At 46.5% G+C, this 24,290-nt stretch overlaps 1 protein-coding gene across 4 annotated transcripts in view; it reads left to right on the top strand.

Moving 5' to 3' along the window:
- NCKAP1L (NCK associated protein 1 like) overlaps positions 1–24,290 on the top strand; it is a 78,794-nt gene that overhangs the window by 34,944 nt on the left and 19,560 nt on the right. For 3 of the 4 annotated variants that reach the window (XM_081851685.1, XM_081851686.1, XM_081851684.1), the window contains exons 16-26: positions 2,644–2,789; positions 4,696–4,828; positions 5,649–5,768; positions 10,117–10,256; positions 11,926–12,057; positions 13,395–13,613; positions 14,060–14,190; positions 15,662–15,759; positions 16,679–16,772; positions 17,189–17,271; positions 17,489–17,569. In XM_081851685.1, the coding sequence (XP_081707811.1) occupies positions 2,644–2,789; positions 4,696–4,828; positions 5,649–5,768; positions 10,117–10,256; positions 11,926–12,057; positions 13,395–13,613; positions 14,060–14,190; positions 15,662–15,759; positions 16,679–16,772; positions 17,189–17,271; positions 17,489–17,569 (1,377 nt within the window). The remainder of the gene's footprint in view (positions 1–2,643; positions 2,790–4,695; positions 4,829–5,648; positions 5,769–10,116; positions 10,257–11,925; positions 12,058–13,394; positions 13,614–14,059; positions 14,191–15,661; positions 15,760–16,678; positions 16,773–17,188; positions 17,272–17,488; positions 17,570–24,290) is intronic. The other variant, XM_081851687.1, reaches the window with a different exon arrangement.

Raw genomic sequence — 24,290 nt, 5'->3', positions numbered from 1 at the left:
TCTGCGCCAACAACATGCCGGAGGAGACGGACTCCTGTGCAGTGGGAACCCTTGCTGCCTCTTAGGACTTTGCATGCTGCCTGCTTTGCCGAGGGACTGGGGTATCTGGAGGGGATCACAGTCAAACACATAGGGAAGTGCTGGCTGGTCTTGTTTATCCCCACTTGAAATCTATTTTTCCTAGAAGTTGGGAGGAGGAGAAGCAGGGAAAATTAGCTGCTTAAGGAGAGAGGTATGAAGAGGTAAACAACAGACAAAACAAGCTGCCCAAGTCTCCTCCTTCCCCGTGTATTTAAACCTTTTCCTGTTTCTCTGTTGTTGGTCCTGGGAGACTGCAGATACCCCATGGGGCCAGGCTGCTTTCATGTGGGAGGGCTCTGAATGAGGTATAACTGTGAATCTCTCTCACATGACAAACCCTGTGTTGCAGTTCACACACTGAGGAAGTAGGGGCTAAAGAGTCTTTTGCCTGTGCTGCTAGCCTGGAAATACATAATTTTATTTTTATTTATTTATTTATTTATTTGATTGATTGATTGATTGATTGATTTATATACCACCCTTTATCTAAAGAAGCCAGGGCGGTGTAGAGCATTAAGAACATAATTTACAGAGCATTTTAAAAAAAGTAATACAGAGCATAATAATAGATAGCATAATAATAACAATCCAAATAACACCCCCCCCCCCCCGCATCTAACAGGCCATAGATTATTTAATGACCAAAGGCCAGTGTAAAGAGGAAGGCTTTCACCTGGGGCTAAAGACATGTAACCATGCAAAGTCTAAGTTGTTGGCCCTTCAGCCTTTGCCAGCTTCAATATACAGTACATCCCTCTTAGGTGCATCAAGGCTGCCCAGCCTTTGTTTGAAGACCTCAGGTGGCCTGTCTATTGACAAATGCTGTTCCTGTCATCAAGAAGCATTTCTTGATGCTTTAGCTAAAGTTCTGTCTGTCAGTCTGTTTCTCTCTCTGTTTGTGTATTCTGATTTATCTGGTAGTGGATTGGCTTTCTGACTTCTGCCATTGTCTTAACAGTGGCAACAATTAAAAAACCTCCAGTCTTTCCTAAATTCAGTTGCCAGAAAAGAATGCTTTGGGGGGTATCCAAAGGAGTGGTACAGTACACCTCAGGTGCCCCGCAACTTACGTGCAGTCAAAGGAATGTGCGGCATCGGGAAATAAAAAAATAATTCAATTCAAACCCGCAAATGGTGGGAGAAAGCTGGAGAGTCCTCATAACTTGTGAGGAGACCCACCCCGAGGCCCAAAGAGGATGTCAGTGAGGCTGGAGGAAGCCCTGAAGAGACTGGGGGTGCAGCGGGGCTTTGCTCAGGCTGCCCAGCCTCCCTGCCTGACTGCTGATGTGCAGGGTAGCGCAGCCGCCACCGCTTTCCTGCATGTCCACCAGCCTCCTGCCGGCCCCAGAGCTTCAGTTCTAGTTGTGGATATTTTTGGATGCAGTATTTTTGGTATGTATTGGAGAAAGAGCGGCAGAGAGGGTGTGTAGAGGGTGCTCCCCACTTCACATGATTCCACTTATGTATGCAGAAGCCTCCATGGAAGTGGGGAGTCCCCTGCATAGCACTTGTGAGCTTGGTGGGGGAACTGATCACAAATTCCTGGGATGAGCATCCTGTTCTTTAACACTTAACATGTGTTTGCCTGGCTAAGTCGCTGTTTTGGACCTGCCTCTTGTTGGTGGATCTCAAGGCTCTAGTGAATAACAAAAGTAGATTCCACATTCCTGAGGACTGAACCTGCATATTCCATAATGACTGAGTCCAGCATTAGTGTGTGTGTGTGTAAATGAGCCATCACAGATACACGTACAATTTTACTGTTTTTTGATTAACACTCAAAATGTAATATTGCTCATTTGAGACAGTCACATGTTCAGTTGAGAAGAGTCAAGTGTGTGATCAAATGATGTACATGTGTATGTGAATTGGCCCTGTCACTCTGTAATTTAGAGCAATCTTGCTGTTGGGGCTTGTCAACCTGGGAAGGTAGCCCATCCAGGAGAAGAAAAACTCTGATCCTAAGCCTCTGCTGCCCAGCGGCTATACTCATTCATGAGAAAGGCTTTGGGAGTAAACCCCAAGGAAAAATCCTGGAAGAAGATTCCCCAAGGAAAAATCTGTACCCCCTGCCTTGTGGGACATGTTTGGGAGAAGCAAAGACTAAGGAGTAAACTCTACACAAATCTTGACTCCCTAAGATGTTTGGATGGCCTTTTGTATGCCTCCTTCCAGCAACTCCTACAGTCCAGCTGGTACCAAATGTGTTACTCTGCTTTCCTTTGGACTGTATCTGTGAGGCCAAGAGGTCTTGTTGTCTGGGCAGTCCAGGACCTCTACACACGCTGCCCAGGCTTGTGCCCTGGAAAGGTCACTTACTTCAGTGTTGCTAACGCAGCAAAACTAATGTGGAAGGCAGCAATTACAGGTTGCTGGTCTCTACAGCCACAGCAGGTGCTGTGATTCTCCAGCAGTTTGGCTTCGCTCCTGGAAAAACACCCCGTTGTCTCGAGACAGAGGGATGCCAACAACAGCAACGTACTACTTTTCAGTGTTTAGGGTGAAGTGTCAGAGAGAATGGGTTCTTTCTCCCAAGGAATATCTTTTTTCCCCTTCCACTAGGCATACACCAGTGTTAGTAAGGCTCCCTTGCAACTGCGGGAGAATCATGACATTGCCAAGGTGATGAATCTCATCGTCTTTCACACTAAGATGCTGGACTCTGTGGAGGACTTGATGGTCGAGACATCGGACCTCTCTATATTCTGGTGTGTATATGGCATGGAGGAAGGGAATAGTGACAGCAGAGCAGATTTGGGGCACGCAGGGTGTCGGCTACCAGAACACATGCATCCTGGCATAAATGCAGTCAATGCATTTAATTTGCATAGTTGTCTGGTTTGGTTTTATGTGGCAAATGGGGGTTTTTTTTGAAGGGAAGGTTAGAAAATAAAGGCCCCAACATAGGCAGGTTCTTTGGGTATAAAGAATGAAGAAAAGAGGGTGCCAATTCACACAACCATCCTGGCTTCAGTGTGGTACTGTTTGTTGCCAGCTCAGATTGTGCTAAGGAGGTGATGAGCAAGTGTGTGAAATGGGTGTGTGAGTTGAGAAAAATAAGGAGGAGGGACTAAGAAAAAGGAGATAAACATGAAAATGGTGGTGCAAAGTAGGAGGCATGGGAATGGTATTGGGGATGAAAGCAGGGATATGAAAGGGTCTGCAGAATTGGAGAGAATGGTGGCTTCATCATTGGGCAGAAGGGGAAAAGGGTGCTTCATAGTTGCAGCACAAGGTTGTAGGTGTGTGTGGAAGAGGGGTTGCTCAAAAGGAGTGGGAGGAGGAGGCATGGACATGGGGATGAAGGTGAAAGCTGGTGCATATAGAAGCACCTATTCTTCTATGGGGAACAACCATAGCTCAGTGGTAGACCATCCACCTTGCTTGTAGAAGGTCTCCGGTTCAGTCTCTGGCATCTCCAGGTATGGCTGGGAATGACCTATGAAATTCCGTTGACCTGCTCTAGTCAAGGCTTATCCACACTTCCTCTTCTCCTGCTGCTTTTCCGTGGGAAAACCCACTCTATGGCACTCAGTTGGAGCAAAGGGCAATTTGAGTGATCTCTGGATTAACATTAAAGGGCGGATTTTCCCTGGGAAAGGAGCAGGGCCTGGGAAAACCACTCAGACCCATGCTTAGGAAGCATGGGTCAAGCAGAAACTGCCCAGACCCTTGCTTTCTAGGCATGGGAGAAGTGGAAGTGTGAATGAGCCAAGATATTTCACATCTGGCAACCAATGTGTCCCTTTGGATTCAGATAGTACTTGGGTAGATGAGTCTAAAAAGCCCAGGTCACAAATTTTCACAGCCCTCTAGCGACTATGGTAGTTTATTTACCAGAAGTAATGTGTTTAGGGAAAAGCCTCCTAGAAGGCTTAGTTTGGTCAGAATTGAGTACAGTGGTACCTCGGGTTAAGTACTTAATTCGTTCCGGAGGTCCTTTCTTAACCTGAAACTGTTCTTAACCTGAAGCATCACTTTAGCTAATGGGTCCTCCCGCTGCTGCCATGCCGCTGGAGCACGATTTCTATTCTCATCCTGAAGCAAAGTTCTTAACCCGAGGTACTATTTCTGGGTTATCAGAGTCTGTAACCTGAAGCGTATGTAACCTGAGTTACCACTGTACACACTTCCAGAGTTAAATACCTTACCTCTGGTAATGAGCCACGTATCCGCTAGAGAGCTGTGAAAATTTGTGTCTTGGGCTTTTTACACTCGTCTATCCATGTGCTATCTGAAACCAAAGGGGTGCATTGGTTTTCAGACATGAATTCCCCCCCCCCAGCTCTCCTACCCCCCTACCATGGTTTCTCAACTTTTAAAAACCCATGACCCCCTTTAGCTAACTTTGACATTCCATACACACACTTTGAACCTGGCTTCCTTAATTATTTTATTTGAGTTTTCTGATGGATTGAAATTTTGTGACTTTTAATTATTTACAGTACTTACTTTGTACATAATTTTTGGAAACACTCCTTCCCCACCCCAAAATATTTATATGCAGTGCTGAGTTCGATGGACTTACAGTCTTACTCTGCGTAAGGCAACTTCATATGTGCCCTTGATTGCTCCCACTTGCCCTGGTTCATGACGTCTCACTTTCTTTAATAGTTTCTATGTGCGCCTCTTGGAGAAACTCTTTGCATCCACCATGGAGGAGCCATCAATGTTGCGCTATTCCATTGCTTTCCCGCTTCTGTGTGCCGACTTCAGCCATGCCTCCCATCCATTGTGCCCCGAGGAGGTGCGTATGCATGGGATGGGGAGGGCAAGGAGAAGCAGCTGGAGCTGAAAGAGCAAAGACGCCAAGTGTCAAATCATTGAGAGTGCCCTTACTGGGCTTATATGAGTTCGGCTTTCATGCCTCTGCCTTGTAGTCAGAGCCGGGTCTACTTTGAGATACAAATGTCAAATCCTGCACCAAGATAACCAGAAAAGCAGAACTTTGTCCACTGTATTCATTTATGTAAATGAAGCTTATTATTTGAATAATTTATTCTGTGTGGGTTTGAAAATACAGGGCCAGATTCAAGTAACCTGGTGTACTAGTACAAGGACTCCCATGAAAGCAATGGGACTCTCACATTTCCTCCAGAGGGTCAGGAGAACCCCCAAATAGCATGGGGAGGGGAGGGGAAATTGTTCCATCTGGCAAGCCAAAATGCTTTTGCAGACGGAAGGATCATAATTGTGTGACGCTGAATTCCACCCTTACTTTTGTTTAATTTAAGCTGCAACTTTCTAGGAAGTAAGCCTTACTGAACACGGCAGACCTTTCTTTGGATTAAAAAATGCATAGGATTAAGCTGGTAGGCCTGCAGATTTATGCTCACTTTACTCAAGAATAAATCCCACTGTCGGTGGACAGAGAGCTTTGCTCTCCTGGAGGCTACAGTGACAGCAGGCCTTTGGAGCCCCATTCTTTTAACCCTGTCTTGTGACAATGAACAAGGAAAGTGCCCACTCACGGCCTCTGAGAGGGGCAGCCAGCAGAGACTTGCAGCAAGCATGGCACCTAAAGCTCCCTTGTAGATCTCAGGCACTTCTTTCATTTCCTGGTTCAGTATCCTCATCTGCAGAGCTGTGCCTTGGGTCTGTGCAACAACTTCCTGGAAGAGATGGCTAAACAGGCTTGCACTTGTATCCTGGATGCCTCTGCTGAACAGCGCAACCTGAGTGAGCAGGTAGGAAGCCAACTCCTTTGTGGACGCTGGGCAATGGGCATTGGAGGCAGATCTGGGACTGGCATGAAGAGAGTGGGGAAAGTGGCAGTATCCTAGTGGAGTTCTGTGCAGCATAGGATAGCGCAATCACTATTCTGTGATTGGAGCATATGGGGCAGGGGACAGGGGAAGATCGGGCAGAATGTATGACTAATTCAGCTTGCCAGACATTTCCTGGGCATGTTGAACTCAGAAATGATGGTTGGCCAAAATGGAATGAAAGAGGGAAACCCAGGTAGATAAAATCTGATTTGGAAACTTGAAGATATCTTGCACTTTGAATGACAAGTTTGAATCCTCCTGTTTTATTATTGTGTTACATTTATTTCCCACCCAATGCAGCTCACAGTAAAATCCAATGTCTCATAAAGAGGCAAAACTACAATAAAATGGTATAAAAATCATATGAGAGCAGATAAAAACAAAAAAACTGCATGGATTGTTGGCTTGATGAATCTGGTTGTTCTTCCTCTCTGCATGAGGCCTGTGTTGTGTATTTTGTTCTTGGCTGATCTGCAGATTGAGCATTGATGTGCAAAGAATCTTACTGGCATAGCAGGTTGATAATCCAATCTTTTCTAGAACACATTCAAATAAGCATCAAAAGCAGAGTTAAAATCTTACAATCCTGGTTGCAGTCTGTTGGGCAGGACAAAGGAATGATAGGATTTGATTTGATATTCCACTTTTCCAATAACAAATGTTGAGCTCAGAGTGGCTCACGATAATCATCATAACATTGCAATCACTGTATTATCAAACACAGTTGCATATGAACGAAGCAAACAACAACAGCAACAAATTCATTAAAACAATTAATCCAATTCAATAATGTCAGGGTACAGTGGTACCTCTGGTTACGTGCTTAATTTGTTCCAGAGGTCCGTTCTTAACCTGAAACTGTTCTTAACCTGAAGCACCACTTTAGCTAATGGGGCCTCCTGCTGCCGCCGCGCTGCTGGAGCACGATTTCTGTTCTCATCCTGAAGCAAAGTTCTTAACCCAAGGTACTATTTCTGGGTTTGCGGAGTCTGTAACCTGAAATGTATGTAACCCGAGGTACCACTGTAAATCAAAATATCGGAAAGAGCTGCACAAGCCCTGTGACAGATGACATCTTCTCTCTGGGAAAGTGCTTCCATCTTCTGTCAGTGCAGCAGACAGCACTCTCCCAGGCAATGAGATCCTCCACACTTTTAATGGAATGGAACCCAGGGTGAAGTTATGCCAATGAGGCTGTGTAGCTATGATGAAAGAGGTTCACTCAGTTCTCAGTGGCTCCTGTTAAGTCTTGGATAGTTTGGGAAGGAGCAAAAACTGCACACTTCTCTGGCACTGAGCGAACACTCCCACATGCAAGAGGAGTTCACTGTGGCTGTAGGCAGAATGCAGAAAAGGGGGCAGCCGGAGTGAGGAGTCTGCAAAGGATTTATCAGAATATCTGCCTTGTCCAGATTCCTGGTAACCAGGGACCATGCCTGGCTGTTGAAGCAAGGTTTCCCCAGGGAATAATTTTTCTCCGCCCCCACCTGACCCCGCTACCCTTGTGTTCTGAACCACAGACCCCAAGGAAGCCTTGTGCAAGTGATTTGGTGCAGGGTTACCAAAAATGGATGCCTAGAATGCCAGAATAGCCAGTTCTAGCACTTTATTAAGGAAAGATGTAAACTTATAACACAGCGTGCAGGGCCTCACTGGCTTTACAGACATGAGAGGGGCACCACAACAGTGAGAGGTCCTCATGACATGTCTGCGCCCAAGCAAACAGGCCTTTTGCGCAAAGCAGCATATGTCAGTTTCCCCAGAACCTCCCATCACACATGGCTGGTGAGGCCATAGATCAGTGTTTCCCAACCTTGGGCCTCCAGCTGTTTTTGAACTACAATTCCCATCATCCCTGACCACTGGTCTTGCTAGCTAGGGATGATGGGAGTTGTAGTCCAAAAACAGCTGGAGGCCCAAGGTTGGGAAACACTGCCATAGATCCAGTTACAGATAGGTAGCCGTGTTGGTCTGCCATAGTCAAAACAAAACAAATTCCTTCCAGTAGCACCTTAAAGACCAACTAAGTCAGTTCTTGGTATGAGCTTTCGTGTGCATGCACACTTCTTCAGATACACTGAAACAGAAGTTTCCAGACCCTTCTATATAGTGAGAAGGTGGGGAGGGGTATTACTCAGAAGGGTGGTGGGAATGGGTGATTGGCAGATAGCTGTGATGAGCCTGTTGACGACTCTTAACGACTGCAATAGGTCTTACAGGAAAAAGCAAGGGGTGAAAAGGTGAAAAATGGCTTTGTCATGTATAATGAGATAAGAATCCAAGGTCTTTGTTCAGACCAGGTTTCTCCATGGTTTTGAGTTTGGTGATAAGTTGTAATTCAGCAGCTTCTCTTTCCAGTCTATTTCTGAAATTCCTTTGTAGTAAAACAGCTACTTTGAGATCTTGTATAGAATGTCCTGGGAGATTGAAATGTTCTCCTACTGGTTTCTCTGTCTTGTGTTCCAGTTACAGATAGGTAGCCGTGTTGGTCTGCCATAGTCAAAACAAAACAAATTCCTTCCAGTAGCACCTTAAAGACCAACTAAGTTATACTTAAAGACCAACTAAGTTATAAGTTCTTATACCAAGAACTGACTTAGTTGGTCTTTAAGGTGCTACTGGAAGGAATTTGTTTTGTTTTGTCTCTGTCTTGTGATTCCTGATGTCCGATTTATGTCCGTTTATTCTTTGGCGTAAGGTCTGGCCTGTTTGTCCAATATAGAGAGCTGAAGGACACTGTTGGCATTTTATGGCATACACAATGTTAGACGATGAGCAATTAAATAGTCCCGAGATGGTATGTGTGATGTTGTTGGGGCCAGTAATGGTGTTGTCCGGGTGTATGTGGCAGCAAAGTTGGCATCTGGGTTTATTGCAGGCTCTGGTGCCAGTGTCCGTGTTAGGTCTGGTTGTAGTATTATTGTGGGTTAGGAGTTGTTTAAGACTGGGTGGCTGTCTGTAGGCAAGGAAAGGTCTTCCTCCCAGAGCTTGAGAAAGAGAACTGTCATTGTCCAGGAGAGGTTGTAGATCTCTGATGATGCGTTGTACTGTTTTAACTTGGGAGCTGTGTGTGATGACTAGTGGTGTTCTGTTATTTTCTTTTTTGGGTCTGTCTTGCAGCAAGTTCTCTCTGGGTATCAGTCTGGCTCTGTTGATCTGTTGTCTAACTTCATCTGTTGGATATTTTAGTTCTAAAAAGGTTTGCTGTAGATCTCTTAGGTGAGAGTCTCTGTCTGTAGAATTGGAACAGATGCGGCTGTAACGTAGTGCCTGGCTATATACAATGGACTGTTTGGTATGTTTGGGATGGTAGCTAGAGGCATGTAGATATGTTTGTCGGTCAGTTGGTTTACGGTATAAGGTGGTGTCTATGTGCCCATCCTGTATTTTTATAGTAGTGTCCAAAAAATGTATTTCTTGCATAGATTGATTCATTGTTAGGTTGATTGTGGGGTGAAAATCATTGAATTTCTGGTGGAAGGTGTCCAGGGTCTGTTGACCATGTGTCCAGATGATAAAAATATCGTCAATGTATCGCAGGTACAAGAGAGGTTTGAGTGGGTAGGAGTTTAGGAAACGTTGTTCTAAATCTGCCATGAAGATGTTGGCATACTGTGGGGCCATGCGGGTGCCCATTGCTGTGCCGCTGATCTGAAGGAACAGGTCATCACCGAATTTGAAGTTGTTGTGGGTAAGGACAAATTGGCAGAGTTTGGTGGCAAAGTCCGCTGTGGTTTTATCTGAAATGGTGTTCCTTATAGCTTGTAAACCATCGTTGTGTGGGATGTTGGTATACAGAGATTCCACATCCATAGTAGCTAGTATATAGAAGGGTCTGGAAACTTCTGTTTCAGTGTATCTGAAGAAGTGTGCATGCACACGAAAGCTCATACCAAGAACTGACTTAGTTGGTCTTTAAGGTGCTACTGGAAGGAATTTGTTTTGTTTTGACTGCCATAGATGACAGCTATCCAAAGCTTCTCCCCATTCTCGGCTTAGAGCCCAGCATCCCAAGCAAGGCCAAAGATAAGCACAGCATCAAAGCAAGCCAATTGGCATATATCAAAGCAAGAAAATGTAAATATAGACAAGCTCATTATTTCAGCAACTATCAATTATTTTGGGGGTCATCTTGACTACCAAGATGGTGTTTGCAGGCCTTCCAGAACATTTCCCCTTTGGTTCAACACACCTTGTGATTTGCAGCAGACCCTTTCTTAATACACCCACCCACACATAACCCCCTCGCCTCTTTTATGTCTCCCAGCTCTTACCCAAGCACTGTGCTGCCACCATCAGCAAAGCTCGGAACAAGAGGACCCAAAAAGCATCATCCAAGAAGGGAGAGCCAGAGAGGGACAAGCCTGGTGCAGAGAGCCACCGGAAAGACCGCAGCCTGGTCACCAAGTAAGGCCACAATGAACCCATGCAGCACGTCATGGGCAACGTTAATGCTTAAACTTCTTCATACCAGCACGATTGAAGCCTTACGGCAGTGTTTCTCAAACTTGGGTCTCCAACTGTTGTTGGACTACAACTTCCATCATCCCTAACCACTGGTCCTGCTAGCTAGGGAGGATGAGAGTTCTAGTCCAACAACAGCTAGAGACCCAAGTTTGAGAAACACTGCCATACGGTTAAAACAGGACCGAGGGTGCACTTAAAATGATACCACCCCACCAGTCAAGCATGCAAAGATCTGTCTGGTGGTTAGCATGGAAAATGCCATTAATCCTAGGTGTTTTGCAAGGTGTTTCTATGGCTCCAACTAGGGGGCGGGTCAAAACAAATGTGTGGAAGGTGCATGCTCTCACATCTCCTTGCGTTCTGGAGTTTTAACTTAAAAAGCAGTCATGGCAGTTCCATTTTTTTATTGAAGCAATGGCTGCAAGAGAGGGGATGTTTAAACTTCCCACCATTTTTCCCTGGCTGAAATTGCTCGCTGACCCGAAGCTATTCATAATTTCAGAAATAAGACAGGCATAATATGGTATATGTATTTCCTGCCCAGCAGGGCTAATAGCAGCTTTGGAGAGGCGAAGCTTGGTCAGGAAAACAGTACAGGGGGAAGGGTTATTTTTCTGCAGTGGAGGAGGGATCCTCAAATGGGTTGTTGCAGGACTCTGCAAATTAGGCTACTGTTTCCACCCAGGGTGAAAGGATGACATCCCTAGTTCCTTCCTGCCCACTTTCCTATGCAGGGCATGTGGGAGGGGCCCTCCAAAACTGCTGCTCCAATCAAAATTGGAGCATTCCTGGCCCCCACCCCAGCTTCTTTTTGAAGTTTGTTTTAAAGTCAGAAGATCAGTCACGTCTTATTTTGCCCTTTAGTTGTAAATAAGGCTAAAGCAGCCAGAGGTGGACAATGTTTCCCCTGCCCATGGCAGAAAGCTTGCCTATAGCTATCCTGCCCCCCACCCAAAAAAACTGGAATATTCTCCCACAAAACACTGCAGGGTGGTGCCATTGCAGGGTCTCTTGAACTAGAGACTTGCCAGTCAGAGGTGGAATGAATGAGCTCCAATTTTCCCAGCAGTGAGTCTGACACTGCGAACATCCATTGTTCCTAATGTGTATTTGTGGGGTGGGGTGCTTCCCTGAAGGGAGAACTAGAATGGTGGCAGCAAGATGTGATTCTGGTGTCCTTAGGGAACCAGAGGACGGAATGAATGGGAGGACCCAAACCAGCTACACTCTGTGTTTTTGGGGTGGAGTGCAGGCTTGGGAGAGTGGGTGATCGATAAACTAATGGCATTTTATGCTTTAAATGACTTGCTACATGTTGAATATTCAATATAATTGGGCCTGTTTGACCAGAGATAGGGCATTTTGGTTATAATAGGTTGCATTTTCATATGTATATTGTGTGTGTGTGTAAACAGACATGATAAGAAGAGCAGGGGATGGGAAGACAGTGTATCCTACTGCCCCTCCTTCTGTCCTTGGCTGCGAAGTGCTTCTGGAATTGGACTGATGAGGTTCTCGCCTGGCCAGTACTTCTCTGCCTCCTGCAAACCAGGCAGTCGGTATCAATTGCTCTAACCCACTATCATCTTCTCCCCACCCCCACTTCCAGTCTGGACAAGCTGCACCTGACGCTGACTGAGATCTGCTGGAGCCTGAACAACGTGACCAGTTTTGCTGTCTTTGAGCACACCGTGACTCCAGCAGAGTACCTCAGCAGCCAGCTGGAGACACGCCTTAGCAGGTACAGGACGTGAGGGGCGCAGCAGGAAGTGATGTGTCTCTATTGATTATCGGTCTGTTCTCGAGAGAAGCCATAGAAGTACACAGCTATGGTGCATGTGCTACAGCTTTTGCTCAGTAGTGCCGATTATGTGGGAGAGGCAGGAAGGTGGCAGTGGGGTGGATTTGTTAGATATGAACACTTGAGTCTTGCTTAATTACACTGAAGTGTAATTACACTGATGTGTAATTAAGTTGGCTGCCCCCAAAGTGCTGCTGCTGTCCTCTGTCCCATGCACTTGCTTCTGTTGGCTTAGTGCTTCAGACCTGGTGACTGCATCTCCTGAACATGTGCTGGTAGATTTCACAATTTGAGCTAGCTGACCTCGTATTTAGCAAAACTTAACTTAATCGGCAAAGCTGTTGAGGTTAGGTTTTGCAGCAGGTTCTGACAGCAGGCTTTGACTGCCATGCCGGAGGCGAGAATTTTTGCCATTTACCATCTAAGCCAAAGGGTGTTTCCTCTGGGGACTGTCTTCTGCTCTTTTAAAATGCCCATTCAGTTACCAACACCTACTAGGTTGCTCTCTTCCCCTTAGTAATGACACAGTTATTTTGATAGTGAGGGCTTTTTTAAAGAAGCATGTATCTGTTGTGAAGCTCTTTTGATTTGTCTTTGTGGAAATATTATGGGTAACAATGTATTGTAGGTGTTTTCATATTTTAATTTTTGTTTCGTCATTCTTTGTGGCAAAGTGCTTATGGCTAACTGTATGGAGAAAGAGCAGTCAGCAAATCAAGTGATTGCTGCAAAGATTAAAGTCCCAGAACAGAGCTGGCAGGATCACAGCGAAGCACTTGATATTCTCATCACCCTGACAGGAGCTGGGCTGGGCTCATTAGTGAGCAATGGGGAGCAGATGCTCAAACTTTGCTAATTTTCAAAGGACCACTATTTCCCCCAAAGCAACAGCATTCAGTCCTTGCAGTTCTCCCCATGGCTGCTTCTTGGCAGCCAGCTGGAAAACTCAGGCTTGTGTCTCCTTCACTGGCTACATTTATGTTTTTCTCGTGCTGCCATCTACCTCACCCCCCGCTGCTGCCAGTAGAGCACGGATTTCAGTCCCAAACATCCAAGTAGATATGACCTGTCTTCCTTGCCTGGAACATCACCTGATCCTCAGTGCTCATTAAGAAAACAAGCTATTCAAGATACCACTACATATTGGGAAACTTTAGCTTGAGAGGTAGGCAGAGGGATGAACATCAAGCTGCCAACTGTGTAGGGGCTGTGGTGTTTGGGTGCTTTTTTCTTTTGGCCAATGCACATCCAATAACCATTCACATCCCCACCCCCAGGTCTCTGGTGCGGCTGGCAAAGCCAAACCCAAGCTCCCCAGAACTGGCACGTCCCTCAGAAGCGTTGGCAGGTGTGCAGGCCTATACCACTTTCCTGGTTTCACTGATGCATCGCATAGGTCTGGATACTGGGCGCCTCCTCCGCAACGTGCTTCTGCAGCAGACCCAGCCCCTGGATGCAAGTGGGGAACAGACCCTCACCACACTCTATACCAACTGGTATGTGGCTGGGAAAATGGAGGGGCTGGTTGGGGCATTATACTGTCATAGTAGGCAGAATATAATTTGTTTCAAGACCCCCCAGGACGAGCCCCTGAATCTGCTTTAAATGCCAATATTTCAGATATTAATGAAGAGAGTTCTCCTAAGTATACGCAGAGAGCTTTCCCTAAGCACTGAGCAGCCTCACTCATCCATATGGAAACAAAGGCTCAGCAGATATGGCTCAACTCTGTCATCTCTGTCTCTCTCCTTTGAAAGAAGGTCAGTAGCAGTAGTAAGAGAGGCAGGTAGGTGTCAGGTAGTTGTTACTCTGGGCCAAAGTCCTGTTTAAGGAGGTTTTCCCATAGGCATGGCTCCCCTCCCCCACCTCCTAATCAGCTGACTCCTCCAGCAGCATTTTGTTGAGCTAAATTATATCATGTTTCCTTTGCTGTCACTCCCAGGTACCTGGAGTCACTATTGCGCCAAGCCAGCATGGGCTCCATTGTCCTTTCCCCATCAATGCAGACCTTTGTCAGTATACCCAAAGAAGGGGAACAGACCTTCAGTGCTGAAGAGTTTTCTGATGTTTCAGGTAGGTGCTCACACACACAGTCTGGAGCACCCAAGGCTTAGTTGCAGTAGTGGTTCTTGAGCTGAATTTGGCAACAAGACTGACCACAGTGATGCCACGATGAGTGGTTATTCGTCCAGGAATGGAGAGGGGTGGGGTCATGATCTCACTCTTCAAATACCCAAGTGCCTGTCACATAGCAAAGACTTGTTCTTTCCCGCCCCAGCCATCAGGACTAATGTTACTTTAGGAAAAACCTTAATGGTAAGAGCTGTTTGACAGTGGAACCATTGGTGGTAGGCTCTCCCTTGCTCCTTTGGACAGGCATCTGTTTATGATGCTCTTGCATTGTGCATTCCTGCATTGTGACAGTGGATGGACTGAACTGTCTATGAGTGCCCCTCCAATTGTATGGTTCTGTGACTTTGCTACTCAGTAGAAGTCACAAAATCCATTAGCAAGCCCATTTTATTATCTTGGGCAAACAGTCATGTGGATTATAGTGGATGTTTAAAACTGAAGAAGCAATCCATAGTAAGGTGTGGAGAAGCAAGTAAAGGAGTATAGAAGCTGGAGCTCAGGAAGTTGGAGGAAGCAGAGAGTAATCCTTATCTGGCTGCCAAAATATTCATGGTTAGGATTTGACCTGTCCTGAAAGGAGTGTTCAGCCAAACGGAAGACGGGGCTTAGAGGAGCCAATGAGAGCTTGAGATGTCCTGCACAATGCAGAGAAAGGTGGGCAAGGCCTCTCAGTTTGTCTAGCTGGTGTAGGCCTCTGTTGCTGCCTGCATAATCAAACCTGACATGAGCCAACAGTGTGACGCGGCAGCTAAAAAAGCCAATGCAATTCTGGGCTGCATCAATAGGAGTATAGCATCTAGATCAAGGGAAGTAATAGTGCCACTGGATTCTGCTCTGGTCAGACCTCACCTGGAGTACTGTGTCCAGTTCTGGGCACCACAGTTCAAGAAGGACACTGACAAACTGGAACGTGTCCAGAGGAGGGCATGTTTAAGCCTGGAGAAGAGGAGGTTAAGGGGTGATATGATAGCCATGTTCAAATATATAAAAGGATGTCATATAGAGGAGGGAGAAAGGTTGTTTTCTGCTGCTCCAGAGAAGCGGACACGGAGCATTGGATCCAAACTACAAGAAAGAAGATTCCACCTAAACATTAGGAAGAACTTCCTGACAGTAAGAGCTGTTTGACAGTGGAATTTGCTGCCAAGGAGTGTGGTGGAGTCTCCTTCTTTGGAGGTCTTTAAGCAGAGGCTTGACAACCATATGTCAGGAGTGCTCTGATGGTGTTTCCTGCTTGGCAGGGGGTTGGACTCGATGGCCCTTGTGGTCTCTTCCAACTCTATGATTCTATGATTCTAAGAGAGGAACCAGCACTTGGCAGACATCCACAGGGAACAGCAATAAAGAATTGGTCACACTGTGCCTGCTGCTAGTCTGCAAAGTATGCTGTTACCTTTTCCTCCCTCTGCAGAGATGCGAGCCCTGGCAGAACTCCTTGGGCCCTACGGAATGAAGTTCCTAAGTGATAACCTCATGTGGCACATCACCTCACAGATGGTGGAGCTGAAGGTAGGAGGCCAGGAGGAGAAGGGAGCTTGCTGCAATTTGCTGTCCTGCAACTCAGCTCTGCCATATCGTGTGAACAGTGGTTCAGGGGTACTGATTAAAACAGAGCATCTGAGTGTTATAAATGTCCTTGTGCTTTGTGGGAAGGAATGGGCAGGTTGGAGCTGGACTGCTTTTGTCAAAAGGATATTCCGTATGTCTGTGCCTTTGTTGATTCACATGCATCAGTGGAACCAACTGATTTGCTGTTTGCTGTGCTGCCGCTGAGTTCTGTGCGACTGATCCACAGGGTTGAGGGAGTTGGTCACCCACTGATGAGAGTACAATCCTGGTGTTCAGGGTGGTGCATCAGGCACCACTCAGTTGAACACTCAAGGCTATCCTTTGTTGTCAACCAATTGCTCAAGGCCTCAGAAAGTTGTCTATCAACTATGTTGTCTATCAACCATGTGCCTTCTCATCCTAGTTTCTGACTCTGAAACAAGCTCTGGAGATCCTTCTTCCTCAGCATGTCATTCTCTTGTATAGCCACACCCATTTCCTGTTTCCTGTGAGTGGGCCTTTACAGCCAAGCAGACCATAGTCCCTTCTCTTGTCTGGGGAGTGTTTGGGGCCACAAGGGTGGCAGCATCAAGTTCCTTCCCTGTGGGTTGACAGCCAGGGAAGACACAGGTGTCCATCGCCTCTCTGACTGGGTTGCTGTTCCTTCATGGTTGGCCCCTTGGGCTCAGCCCCTATCTCCTTCCCCTTCCACCCTCTCTTGCCACCTCTCACCACCACCTTAGTGTGGGGTGGTGGGGTATTTCTTGAACTCATGCACAACATCAGGACCATGGTTGGTGCTGAGCTGCCCTGTCAGGACATCATCTGTATGGCCAGTTTTCAAAGTCGGTATGATAGAACTTTATTTTCTTCTTTTTAGAAACTAGTCACAGAGAATATGGATGTACTGGTTCAGATCCGATCTAACTTCTACCAGCCAGATCAGATGGCCGCACTGCTACCCCGCCTAACTGGTAGGTGACAGGCAAAGGTTACGCACGGCCTCAGTTCTTCTGTTCTCTGCTCCAGAAGCCACCACACAGCCACCTGAATGGCTAAATTTGGAGTGAAGCAATAGCTGAAATAGTCCTTTGCTGCTTGTGAGCAGTGATTTTTAAAAAGCCATTGCAAATAGGCAAAGGAATTCTCATGAATGTAGGTTTGTATAACTCAGCAAAGTTCAGAAAACACTCCAGAAGATGTAGCGCTGTAAGAATGCCTGCTCAAAGATCCAAATAATGAAACCACATTACACCTCCCTACTGGGGTTTCTGTCCTAAAGTGGGTTGGACTGCACTGTTTTCCATAGAATTAACCAAGCAAGTTATGCACATCCAGGAATTCTGTGGCTGCTAGACAATTGGGACCAATAACCATGTGCTCTCCACAGCCGCCGAAAATGTTCTGAAGAGGATGACCATAATTGGGGAGATTCTGTGGTTCAGGTCCCTGGCACAAGAGGGCCTTCAAGAGGTGAGTGATCGCAAATCTGTGTATGTATTCCCAGCCACACCCAGAGCAAAAGCATTCATTCCTGCTCCTTGATTTCCTTTTGATCATGCTGGATGATAAAGTATAATGGTTTTATGCAGCAGGACTTATGGGAAGGGCAGGCAATACAGCATTATAGCAAGCAAGAAGAATCAGCACTTTTCTGTTGCATCACTTCTTGCATTCTGACTCTTGGCAGGTGTTCACCAATCACTGCCCTTTTCTGATGGGCCCCATCGAGTGCCTGAAGGAATTTGTCGATCCTGACATGGACATAAAGGTGAATTTAACTCTATTTGGTATTAAAAATGCCTGGGAAGAGTCTGTTATATAACTTAGCTTCTGCCAGGTGAGTCAGTTCTCCTGCGTGCTTCCTGAATGCTACTGTGACAGTAGCCTTGGTTCTTTGAATCCCACATTCCCGGGCTTAGCATGTCTAAACTGTTTCTCTTCAGCCTCTACCTGGCCCCAAACGGTGTTCAGATGGTGGGTTCACATGTGGCATTATCCTGGGTGGAGGTAGGGAACCATTATCACCCCTAGGACTGCATCCCTTTTTGGTCAGCCATCTGGGGCCCACATGGCAGTGGAACAATAAATGTATTTTTTTACCACTTTTGGGGAGGCTTGTGTCTATGCACAGTCGCCCATTCCTCTCTATCCTCCACCCAGGCAAGCAAGAAGCATGATCAGAGTTTGAGGACACATTCTAGCCAGGCATAAACACCCAAGGAAGATGCAGAAGAGGGCTGATAAGGGGTGTGGCCTCAGGAGTGTCCCGAGAGCCAGATAAAGAGGCTTCGGGAGCCACAGTTGGGGTCTGAAGCTCCCCCTTCCCAATCTAAGAAGGGGCAGCGAAAATTAATTTGAGGATTGAAAGACTAAATGAAGTGAAGTCATTGCTGAGTATGATGGGAAAAGCTGCTTGCTGCCAAAACAGACTTGATAAAGAGACAGACGTAACATTCTATTTTCCTGCCTGGCACATGTGCTAAAGCACACAACTAAGGTACAGCTGGGCTGCTCTGCATGATCTCCAGCTGCATCCCTCTTTCCTTACAAACTTAAATGTGCTCTAGTTACAAAATGATGGAAGTTCCTAAATTATGCTGAGTCCCCAGACTTTCTTCCTTGGTCTGTGACACCTCCCTCCTCCTCCTCCTCAATAAAAAGGGGTAGAGTGTGAATTGTAATTTGTTTAAAAAGTGGCACAGCGTTACAGGCCTCCTAATCAAAATGTAATAATGTTGGCATGAAGTGAATGGCACTGGGAAGCGCTATGGTGTGGAGCTTGCCAATTAAGCTTGGGTGACCTAATATGATTCCATTGGAGGCCCTGCACAGGAGTCCGGTGGATCCATTGCCTTAGATAATTTCAGCCCAGTTCTGAAGGCTCAAGGTTTAGGATTCATGCTGTGCCATCATTCCAGTTCCACATACTCTGCATGGCTGAACAGTTTACATTGAAAGCCATTGCTGCAAATAGTAGGGAGGGGTTGGGGAGCAGAGGACATAAGCTCATCTCTCTGCATTAGTCAAACTGTTTGAGTCCTCCTCTGTCTTCATTTGAGGCAAGGGTGTATCTTCATTTGAGGCAAGGGTGTTCCATTTCATTTATCTATATGCCACTGTGGGGACTGGTTGTCCTCCCCTCCTAGAAGCTCTGATCTCCCATGGTGCGGAGTATCCTTTGACATGTCCTGACTTAAGCATCTCATTCATGGTTGATTGCGTCATGGCATTGAGGTTGCAACCTTGAGAGGCTCCCGCAGAGAGTGTCATCTTGGTGTGTGATACGTCAGTTGCAGACCCCTCCACCCCACTGCAGAGCAGGGGTACTTGTGGAGGTCTTTGGGTGTCGGATGAGCAAATTGGTCTGCTTGCGGCCTGGCTGCAGGGTTGGGGCTGCAAGAATAGCCAGTATGCTCCCTTCTGGCTGGTTCTGCTGTTATTATGCTTCTAGCAGTTGCAAGGTGCAAGTGGAACAAAGGAACATAGGTGAGTGTCATATGCCAATGCTTGTCAATCCTAGTCCAGGATTGTCGTCTCTGACTCTTGAAGGCCACAGGCAGAGGTCTCTCTCTCTGCCTGATACCTGCTATAATTTGATGACAGTGGTGTTGTCTATGAGCCAGTTTACAACAATAGGAGCTGTATAAGGCTTCACAAACCGGGTGCCTTCAGGATGCTTTGGACTGCAGCTCTCATTGTTGAACTTGCCCTGTTTCTCCAAGGGGGGGGGGTGGGAAGGTCAAGGAGCACAACATTTACCAAGGTTGGATTTCCTTTGATCAGTGCAAACTGTGCTTGAGTAAACCAATTGAAATTAATGGGCATGACTAACAGGTGGGTCTACTCAGAGTATAAGTTGGTTGGATACAGCTCCAGGAAAACAAGGACTGAGTAAAAGGCCTAGGTTTAGGGCAATCCAGGTTGCAAAACTGCAGTTCCTTTCATGGGTGAAAATTTCATGGGTAGCTTTATCTGGGCTGCTTCATGAAATTCTAGAGGTAATTGGAACCTCTGGAAATCGCAAGGAGCATTGAAGTATGTACTAAAGCTGGAGTGGGGAGCCTCACCTGTGCTCCTCTAGATGTTGTTGGACAGCATTTCCCATCAACCCTGGCCGTTGGTCATGTGGGCTCAGAAGGATGAGATTTGGACTCTAGCATGCATGCTCCTGCATGCTCCTGCTAAAGGCCATGCAGCTCATGTTTTATGGAGGCGCTGGATGCAGAAAAGCAACGGTATGGTTGAAAACTACTTCTTAATCATTTGCTTACGAACTTTATACCCAGATTTCTCTTGCTGCCTTGTGTCTCGGTGTACAGATGACCATGCCAGGAGTTCTGGCAGTTTGAATTCCCCTACTGTGGAATTGCTGAACTTAATGAATTCCACAAACACACCTGCCTGCCTGCATTGAATATGACGTTTGTTCTGGGTCCTGCCACTAGGGGCATCTGTTCACCAGAGTATTTGGCTCCTGTGCCATCCCTGTCCCTAAGGTCCATGAATAACTATAGTTTAGAGGTCCCGGGCCCTAAGAAAGTCAGATTATCCTCCACCAGGGCCAGGGCCTTCTCAGTGATGGCTCCGACCTGGTGGAGTGCTCTATCCCATGAAACTAGGGCCCTGCAGGATTTAATCTCCTTCCACAGGGCCTGTAAGACAGAGCTATTCTGCCTGGCTTTCAATTTGAATTTAGCCTGATCTTTTATTCCCCCCCCTTCCCTCCCCCTCCCCTTTTAATGAAGATTACCCGCTCTGGGATCCCACAGCTAATTCTCTCCTGGCTTCCTTGCTGGCCCAAATAGGACTAATTTAGCCGGCTAGCCCTGGTGATCACCTGATTTTTATTGGATGGATTTTCCCCTAAATTGATTTTTGAACTTTGAATTTATTGTTATTCATGCTTTTATACTGTATTTTATGCTGTTTTTTGTTGTATCACAATTAAGTGTTTTAAATTTGTTGTTAGCCGCCCTGAGCCTGGTTTTCTGAAACAGGAATGGTGGGGTATAAATAAAATATTATTATTATTATTATTATTATTATTATTATTATTATTATTATTATTATCATTAAGCTACCTCAACAAGAGCAATAGTGAGGCCAGGATGTGTGTGGAGAATGTCCATGAGGAGGCTGATGAGTTCCTATGCAGGGCAGTTAGGGCTCTCTACCTACCCAACTCCCTCCCCCTCCCCCCCCCCCGCCCTGCAATGCAGCCTGAAAGTTAATTACAACTATTATTAGTGGTGAGGCCCTGTGGATGAATAGAGAAGACTGATTTGCATCCCCAGCCACTTGCAGGGAAATGGTATTTTGGATTGTATCAGAGAGATGGTGAACATCTCTCCTGAGCAGAATGACGGCGGGGGCACCGATCAGTCTCTGTCTGGAGCCATCCAGAACAAGAGAGACACAGGCTTGTGGGAAACCAGAATCAGGATCAGGTTGTTTCCTTAGGAGTTGGTTCCAGCAGACATGGAAGGCCCTTTATGCAAGACCAGGGCCAAGTGTTACAGGCTGGGGGGTGGCTTGGTGGTAAGCCTCCACTGATTCCAAGCTGACTAGTGTGAGAAGGACATGGCCAAGTGACTGGAAAGAATGGGGAAGTGGAGAACCTGTGTGCTGCTGTGCAGTACTTGAATTGGGAGAGCGGGGCAATGGAGTCTTAGCCCCCCTTGGGAGGGCATGATTTGGCTAAAACTGGAGGGAGGGAGGCAAAGGGACTTCATTAATACACGCACACACCCCAAGTTCAAGCACTGGTGATGTGAAAAGCTCCAGGAAAAGGACAAACACAAAGTGATTAATTTTCTGTGGTTCTTAATCACTCCTGCACATGCACAAGCCACAGCTTGGTCATCACGATTATGTATCTACAGATGCGAGCTCTCTCTCTTTGCAAGATCTGCAGTGTGCTGTGTTTAGATTAAAAAACATTGCTTCTAATGCCAAGACTCAGTCCGGGGCTGTGCAAAGGAATTTTAAATAAGATATTACCTCTTTCCTTACCCCTAAGTAACTGACCTGTAGGAACCATACATGTGCTCACACGTGTATGTATGCATGCAAGGGCTTCCATTCCAAAGGGGTGTTACTTCAGGTGGGCTTGATCTTGAGGGCTACCTTCTCAGAGAATAGGCATCCCACTGTTGTATCTAGCCTAGGGGACTTTTGGGGTATCTTGCTTTTGTCGCCCCCTGCCCACTTTTTAACTTCTATTATTCCTACTGTCCAGTACATAGCTCCTTCCTCCTTTACAAATTCTTCTCACAAGAGCCTGCACAAAGTTCCATTACCCAAATACAGCACCACATGCACGAGGGTGTCTGATTTCTATTGCATGTTTTGTGTTTGTGCTGGAATCGAAAGAGGGTTTTTTGGAACTTGCAGTTCTGCACACCTGCTGACTTCGGGCAGCCTGCAACTGCCTAAATTTAGAATGTACTACTTGGCAACGGCTATGCTGCTTGAACTTAGAGGTGTGTGTGTGTTTTGCTGTTACTGACAAGGACCAGCTCCGTAGTGGTGGTGCCACATCAGCATCATCTGAGGCTTCCGGGAGGCTGTATCCTTGCTGCTGTGGCAGCCTCAGGTGTCCCCAAGGCAGGCTTCGCTGGCTGAGTGCAGGAATCCAGCTGAAAGGAACTGCTGCCCTTGTTGCATAGCTACATGCAGCCCTGCTTAGCTTCCCTGCAGTTCTGCTGCCACCGTCCTCTTTTCAACTGCTTAGAGACATCAGCTCTTCTCTGGGTTTCTTTCAAAGCAGCATTTCTCCAGGGGAGGTGGGCAGAGCTGGCACTGTAGGTTTCTCTTTCCCTTTGAAGAGTAAGCTTTTTCTAATGTTCCTTCCCTCCTCTACCTTTTTTGATAAAGAAAAAGCAATGGCAGCAGAGTCTCAACTGTTGCACTAATGAAAAAGGCCACGTCCCACAGAGCTTTTTAAAAGCCGTTTGTGTGCATCTTAAAGGAGTATTTCCTGGCTTATCCTGGTGTCACTAGGTGGTGCTGTTTCACACATCTCTCTTAATTCCTCATCACCATCCACACAAGCAAATGCCTTTGGGAGCAAAGACATGGGTGCTCTCCCCTTTGCCTTGCCAGGCCTTAAGAAGAAGTAGGAACAGGCAAGTTCACTCAAATGGGCTCTGGATCAAATTGGAAGGGAGCCCAAGCTACTTTTTGGTGGGAGGAGCTGGGGGTTGGGGAATGATCAGTGGGAGATCTGCCCATGTAAGGCCTTCTGGTTGCTTACGTGTGCGTGCGCGTGCTATTTGTATACAAATAGCATTGAGATGGACCAGCAGGGAGGGTAATGGCACGGACACTATGCAGATTGTTTTTGCTGTTGTTAATTTGCCATGCCCTCAGGACACATTTCCTGCCACACATAGGTGAAAAGTGACAGATCAGGCCAAGCCATGCAGCATGTGCTTTGGGGAATGGGGATGCCTGCTGCATATGCATGAGATCGGAACACTGAGGCCAATGCAGGAAATCGGCCACTGAGCATCTATATGGAACTGGAGCTTGCAAAGGTCTGATTTATAGTGCCCAGCAGGAAGGAGACAGTGTCTCTCCTTTCTCAGTCCCCATTTTGTTTGGCTGATTCCAAAACCAAATGTGGCTAGAAGGACTTGGCCAGTCGCACATTTTGTAACCCTGCTGTGTAGGGCTAGCCTTGCTCCCCAGAAATTTGTCTTCCAGGAAGATGGAGGGACACCCAGATAGACTTGTTTTCAAGCCTTGTCAGTGAGTTTCCTTTTCACTTGGCAGAGTTCTCTGATCTTTCACTAGCTGGAGAAGACAGAATGTGAAGCAACAGCCAGGAATTAAGAGTTAGAAAAATATTTAGAAATAAGTTGCAATGTTTAACCACAAGGGTGATTAATTGGCACAGGCTGCCCAAGGAGGGGGGTGCGTGCTCTGTCATTCACAGCCTCTTGAATCAAGATGAGAAGTGTGTTTCATTGAGATGCTTCAGATAGCGCACAAGAGTGGGCTCGAGGCAGCGGTAGCTGGTCGCTTCTGCTTTTAACAACTATAAATGTTTTAAAACTTTTTCCAACCCCCAACTGCCTACTGTGCCAACTTACATGAAATCTGCAGAAGCCTTTCACATTTAGTTAATTTCTCTTCTCTCTTTCCCCACAACTCCCTCTCTTCTGGAAGCAGCTAGAAATGCAATTCCATTTCATAAGTTTACAGGGCTAGTACTGTGGCCCAATTTATGTGATACAGGAGCAGTCATGGGCCCCACCTCCCCTGTCTCCACACGTGAAGTGTGCCTGCCATGCATCAACCGATACACACAGAGGACTGATTCACATGGTTCTTCCTCCTTATAGAAAGGAGGTCATGCAACTTGGGTTTACACACTTGAGGGCTTCTGCATGAAGCACGCTGCATTGCATGTTACATTATGTCAGTGTGCCTGCCGTAAAACATGCAGAGACTCACCAGCCAAATAACTCAGCAGAATACTATTC

Source organism: Podarcis erhardii (genome assembly GCF_964252035.2).
Source record: "Podarcis erhardii genome assembly, chromosome: 2".
NCBI classification, from domain to species: Eukaryota; Metazoa; Chordata; class Lepidosauria; order Squamata; family Lacertidae; genus Podarcis; species Podarcis erhardii.
The sequence above is the reverse complement of the archived record's forward strand: the minus strand, read 5'-3'. Positions and strand labels throughout refer to the sequence as shown.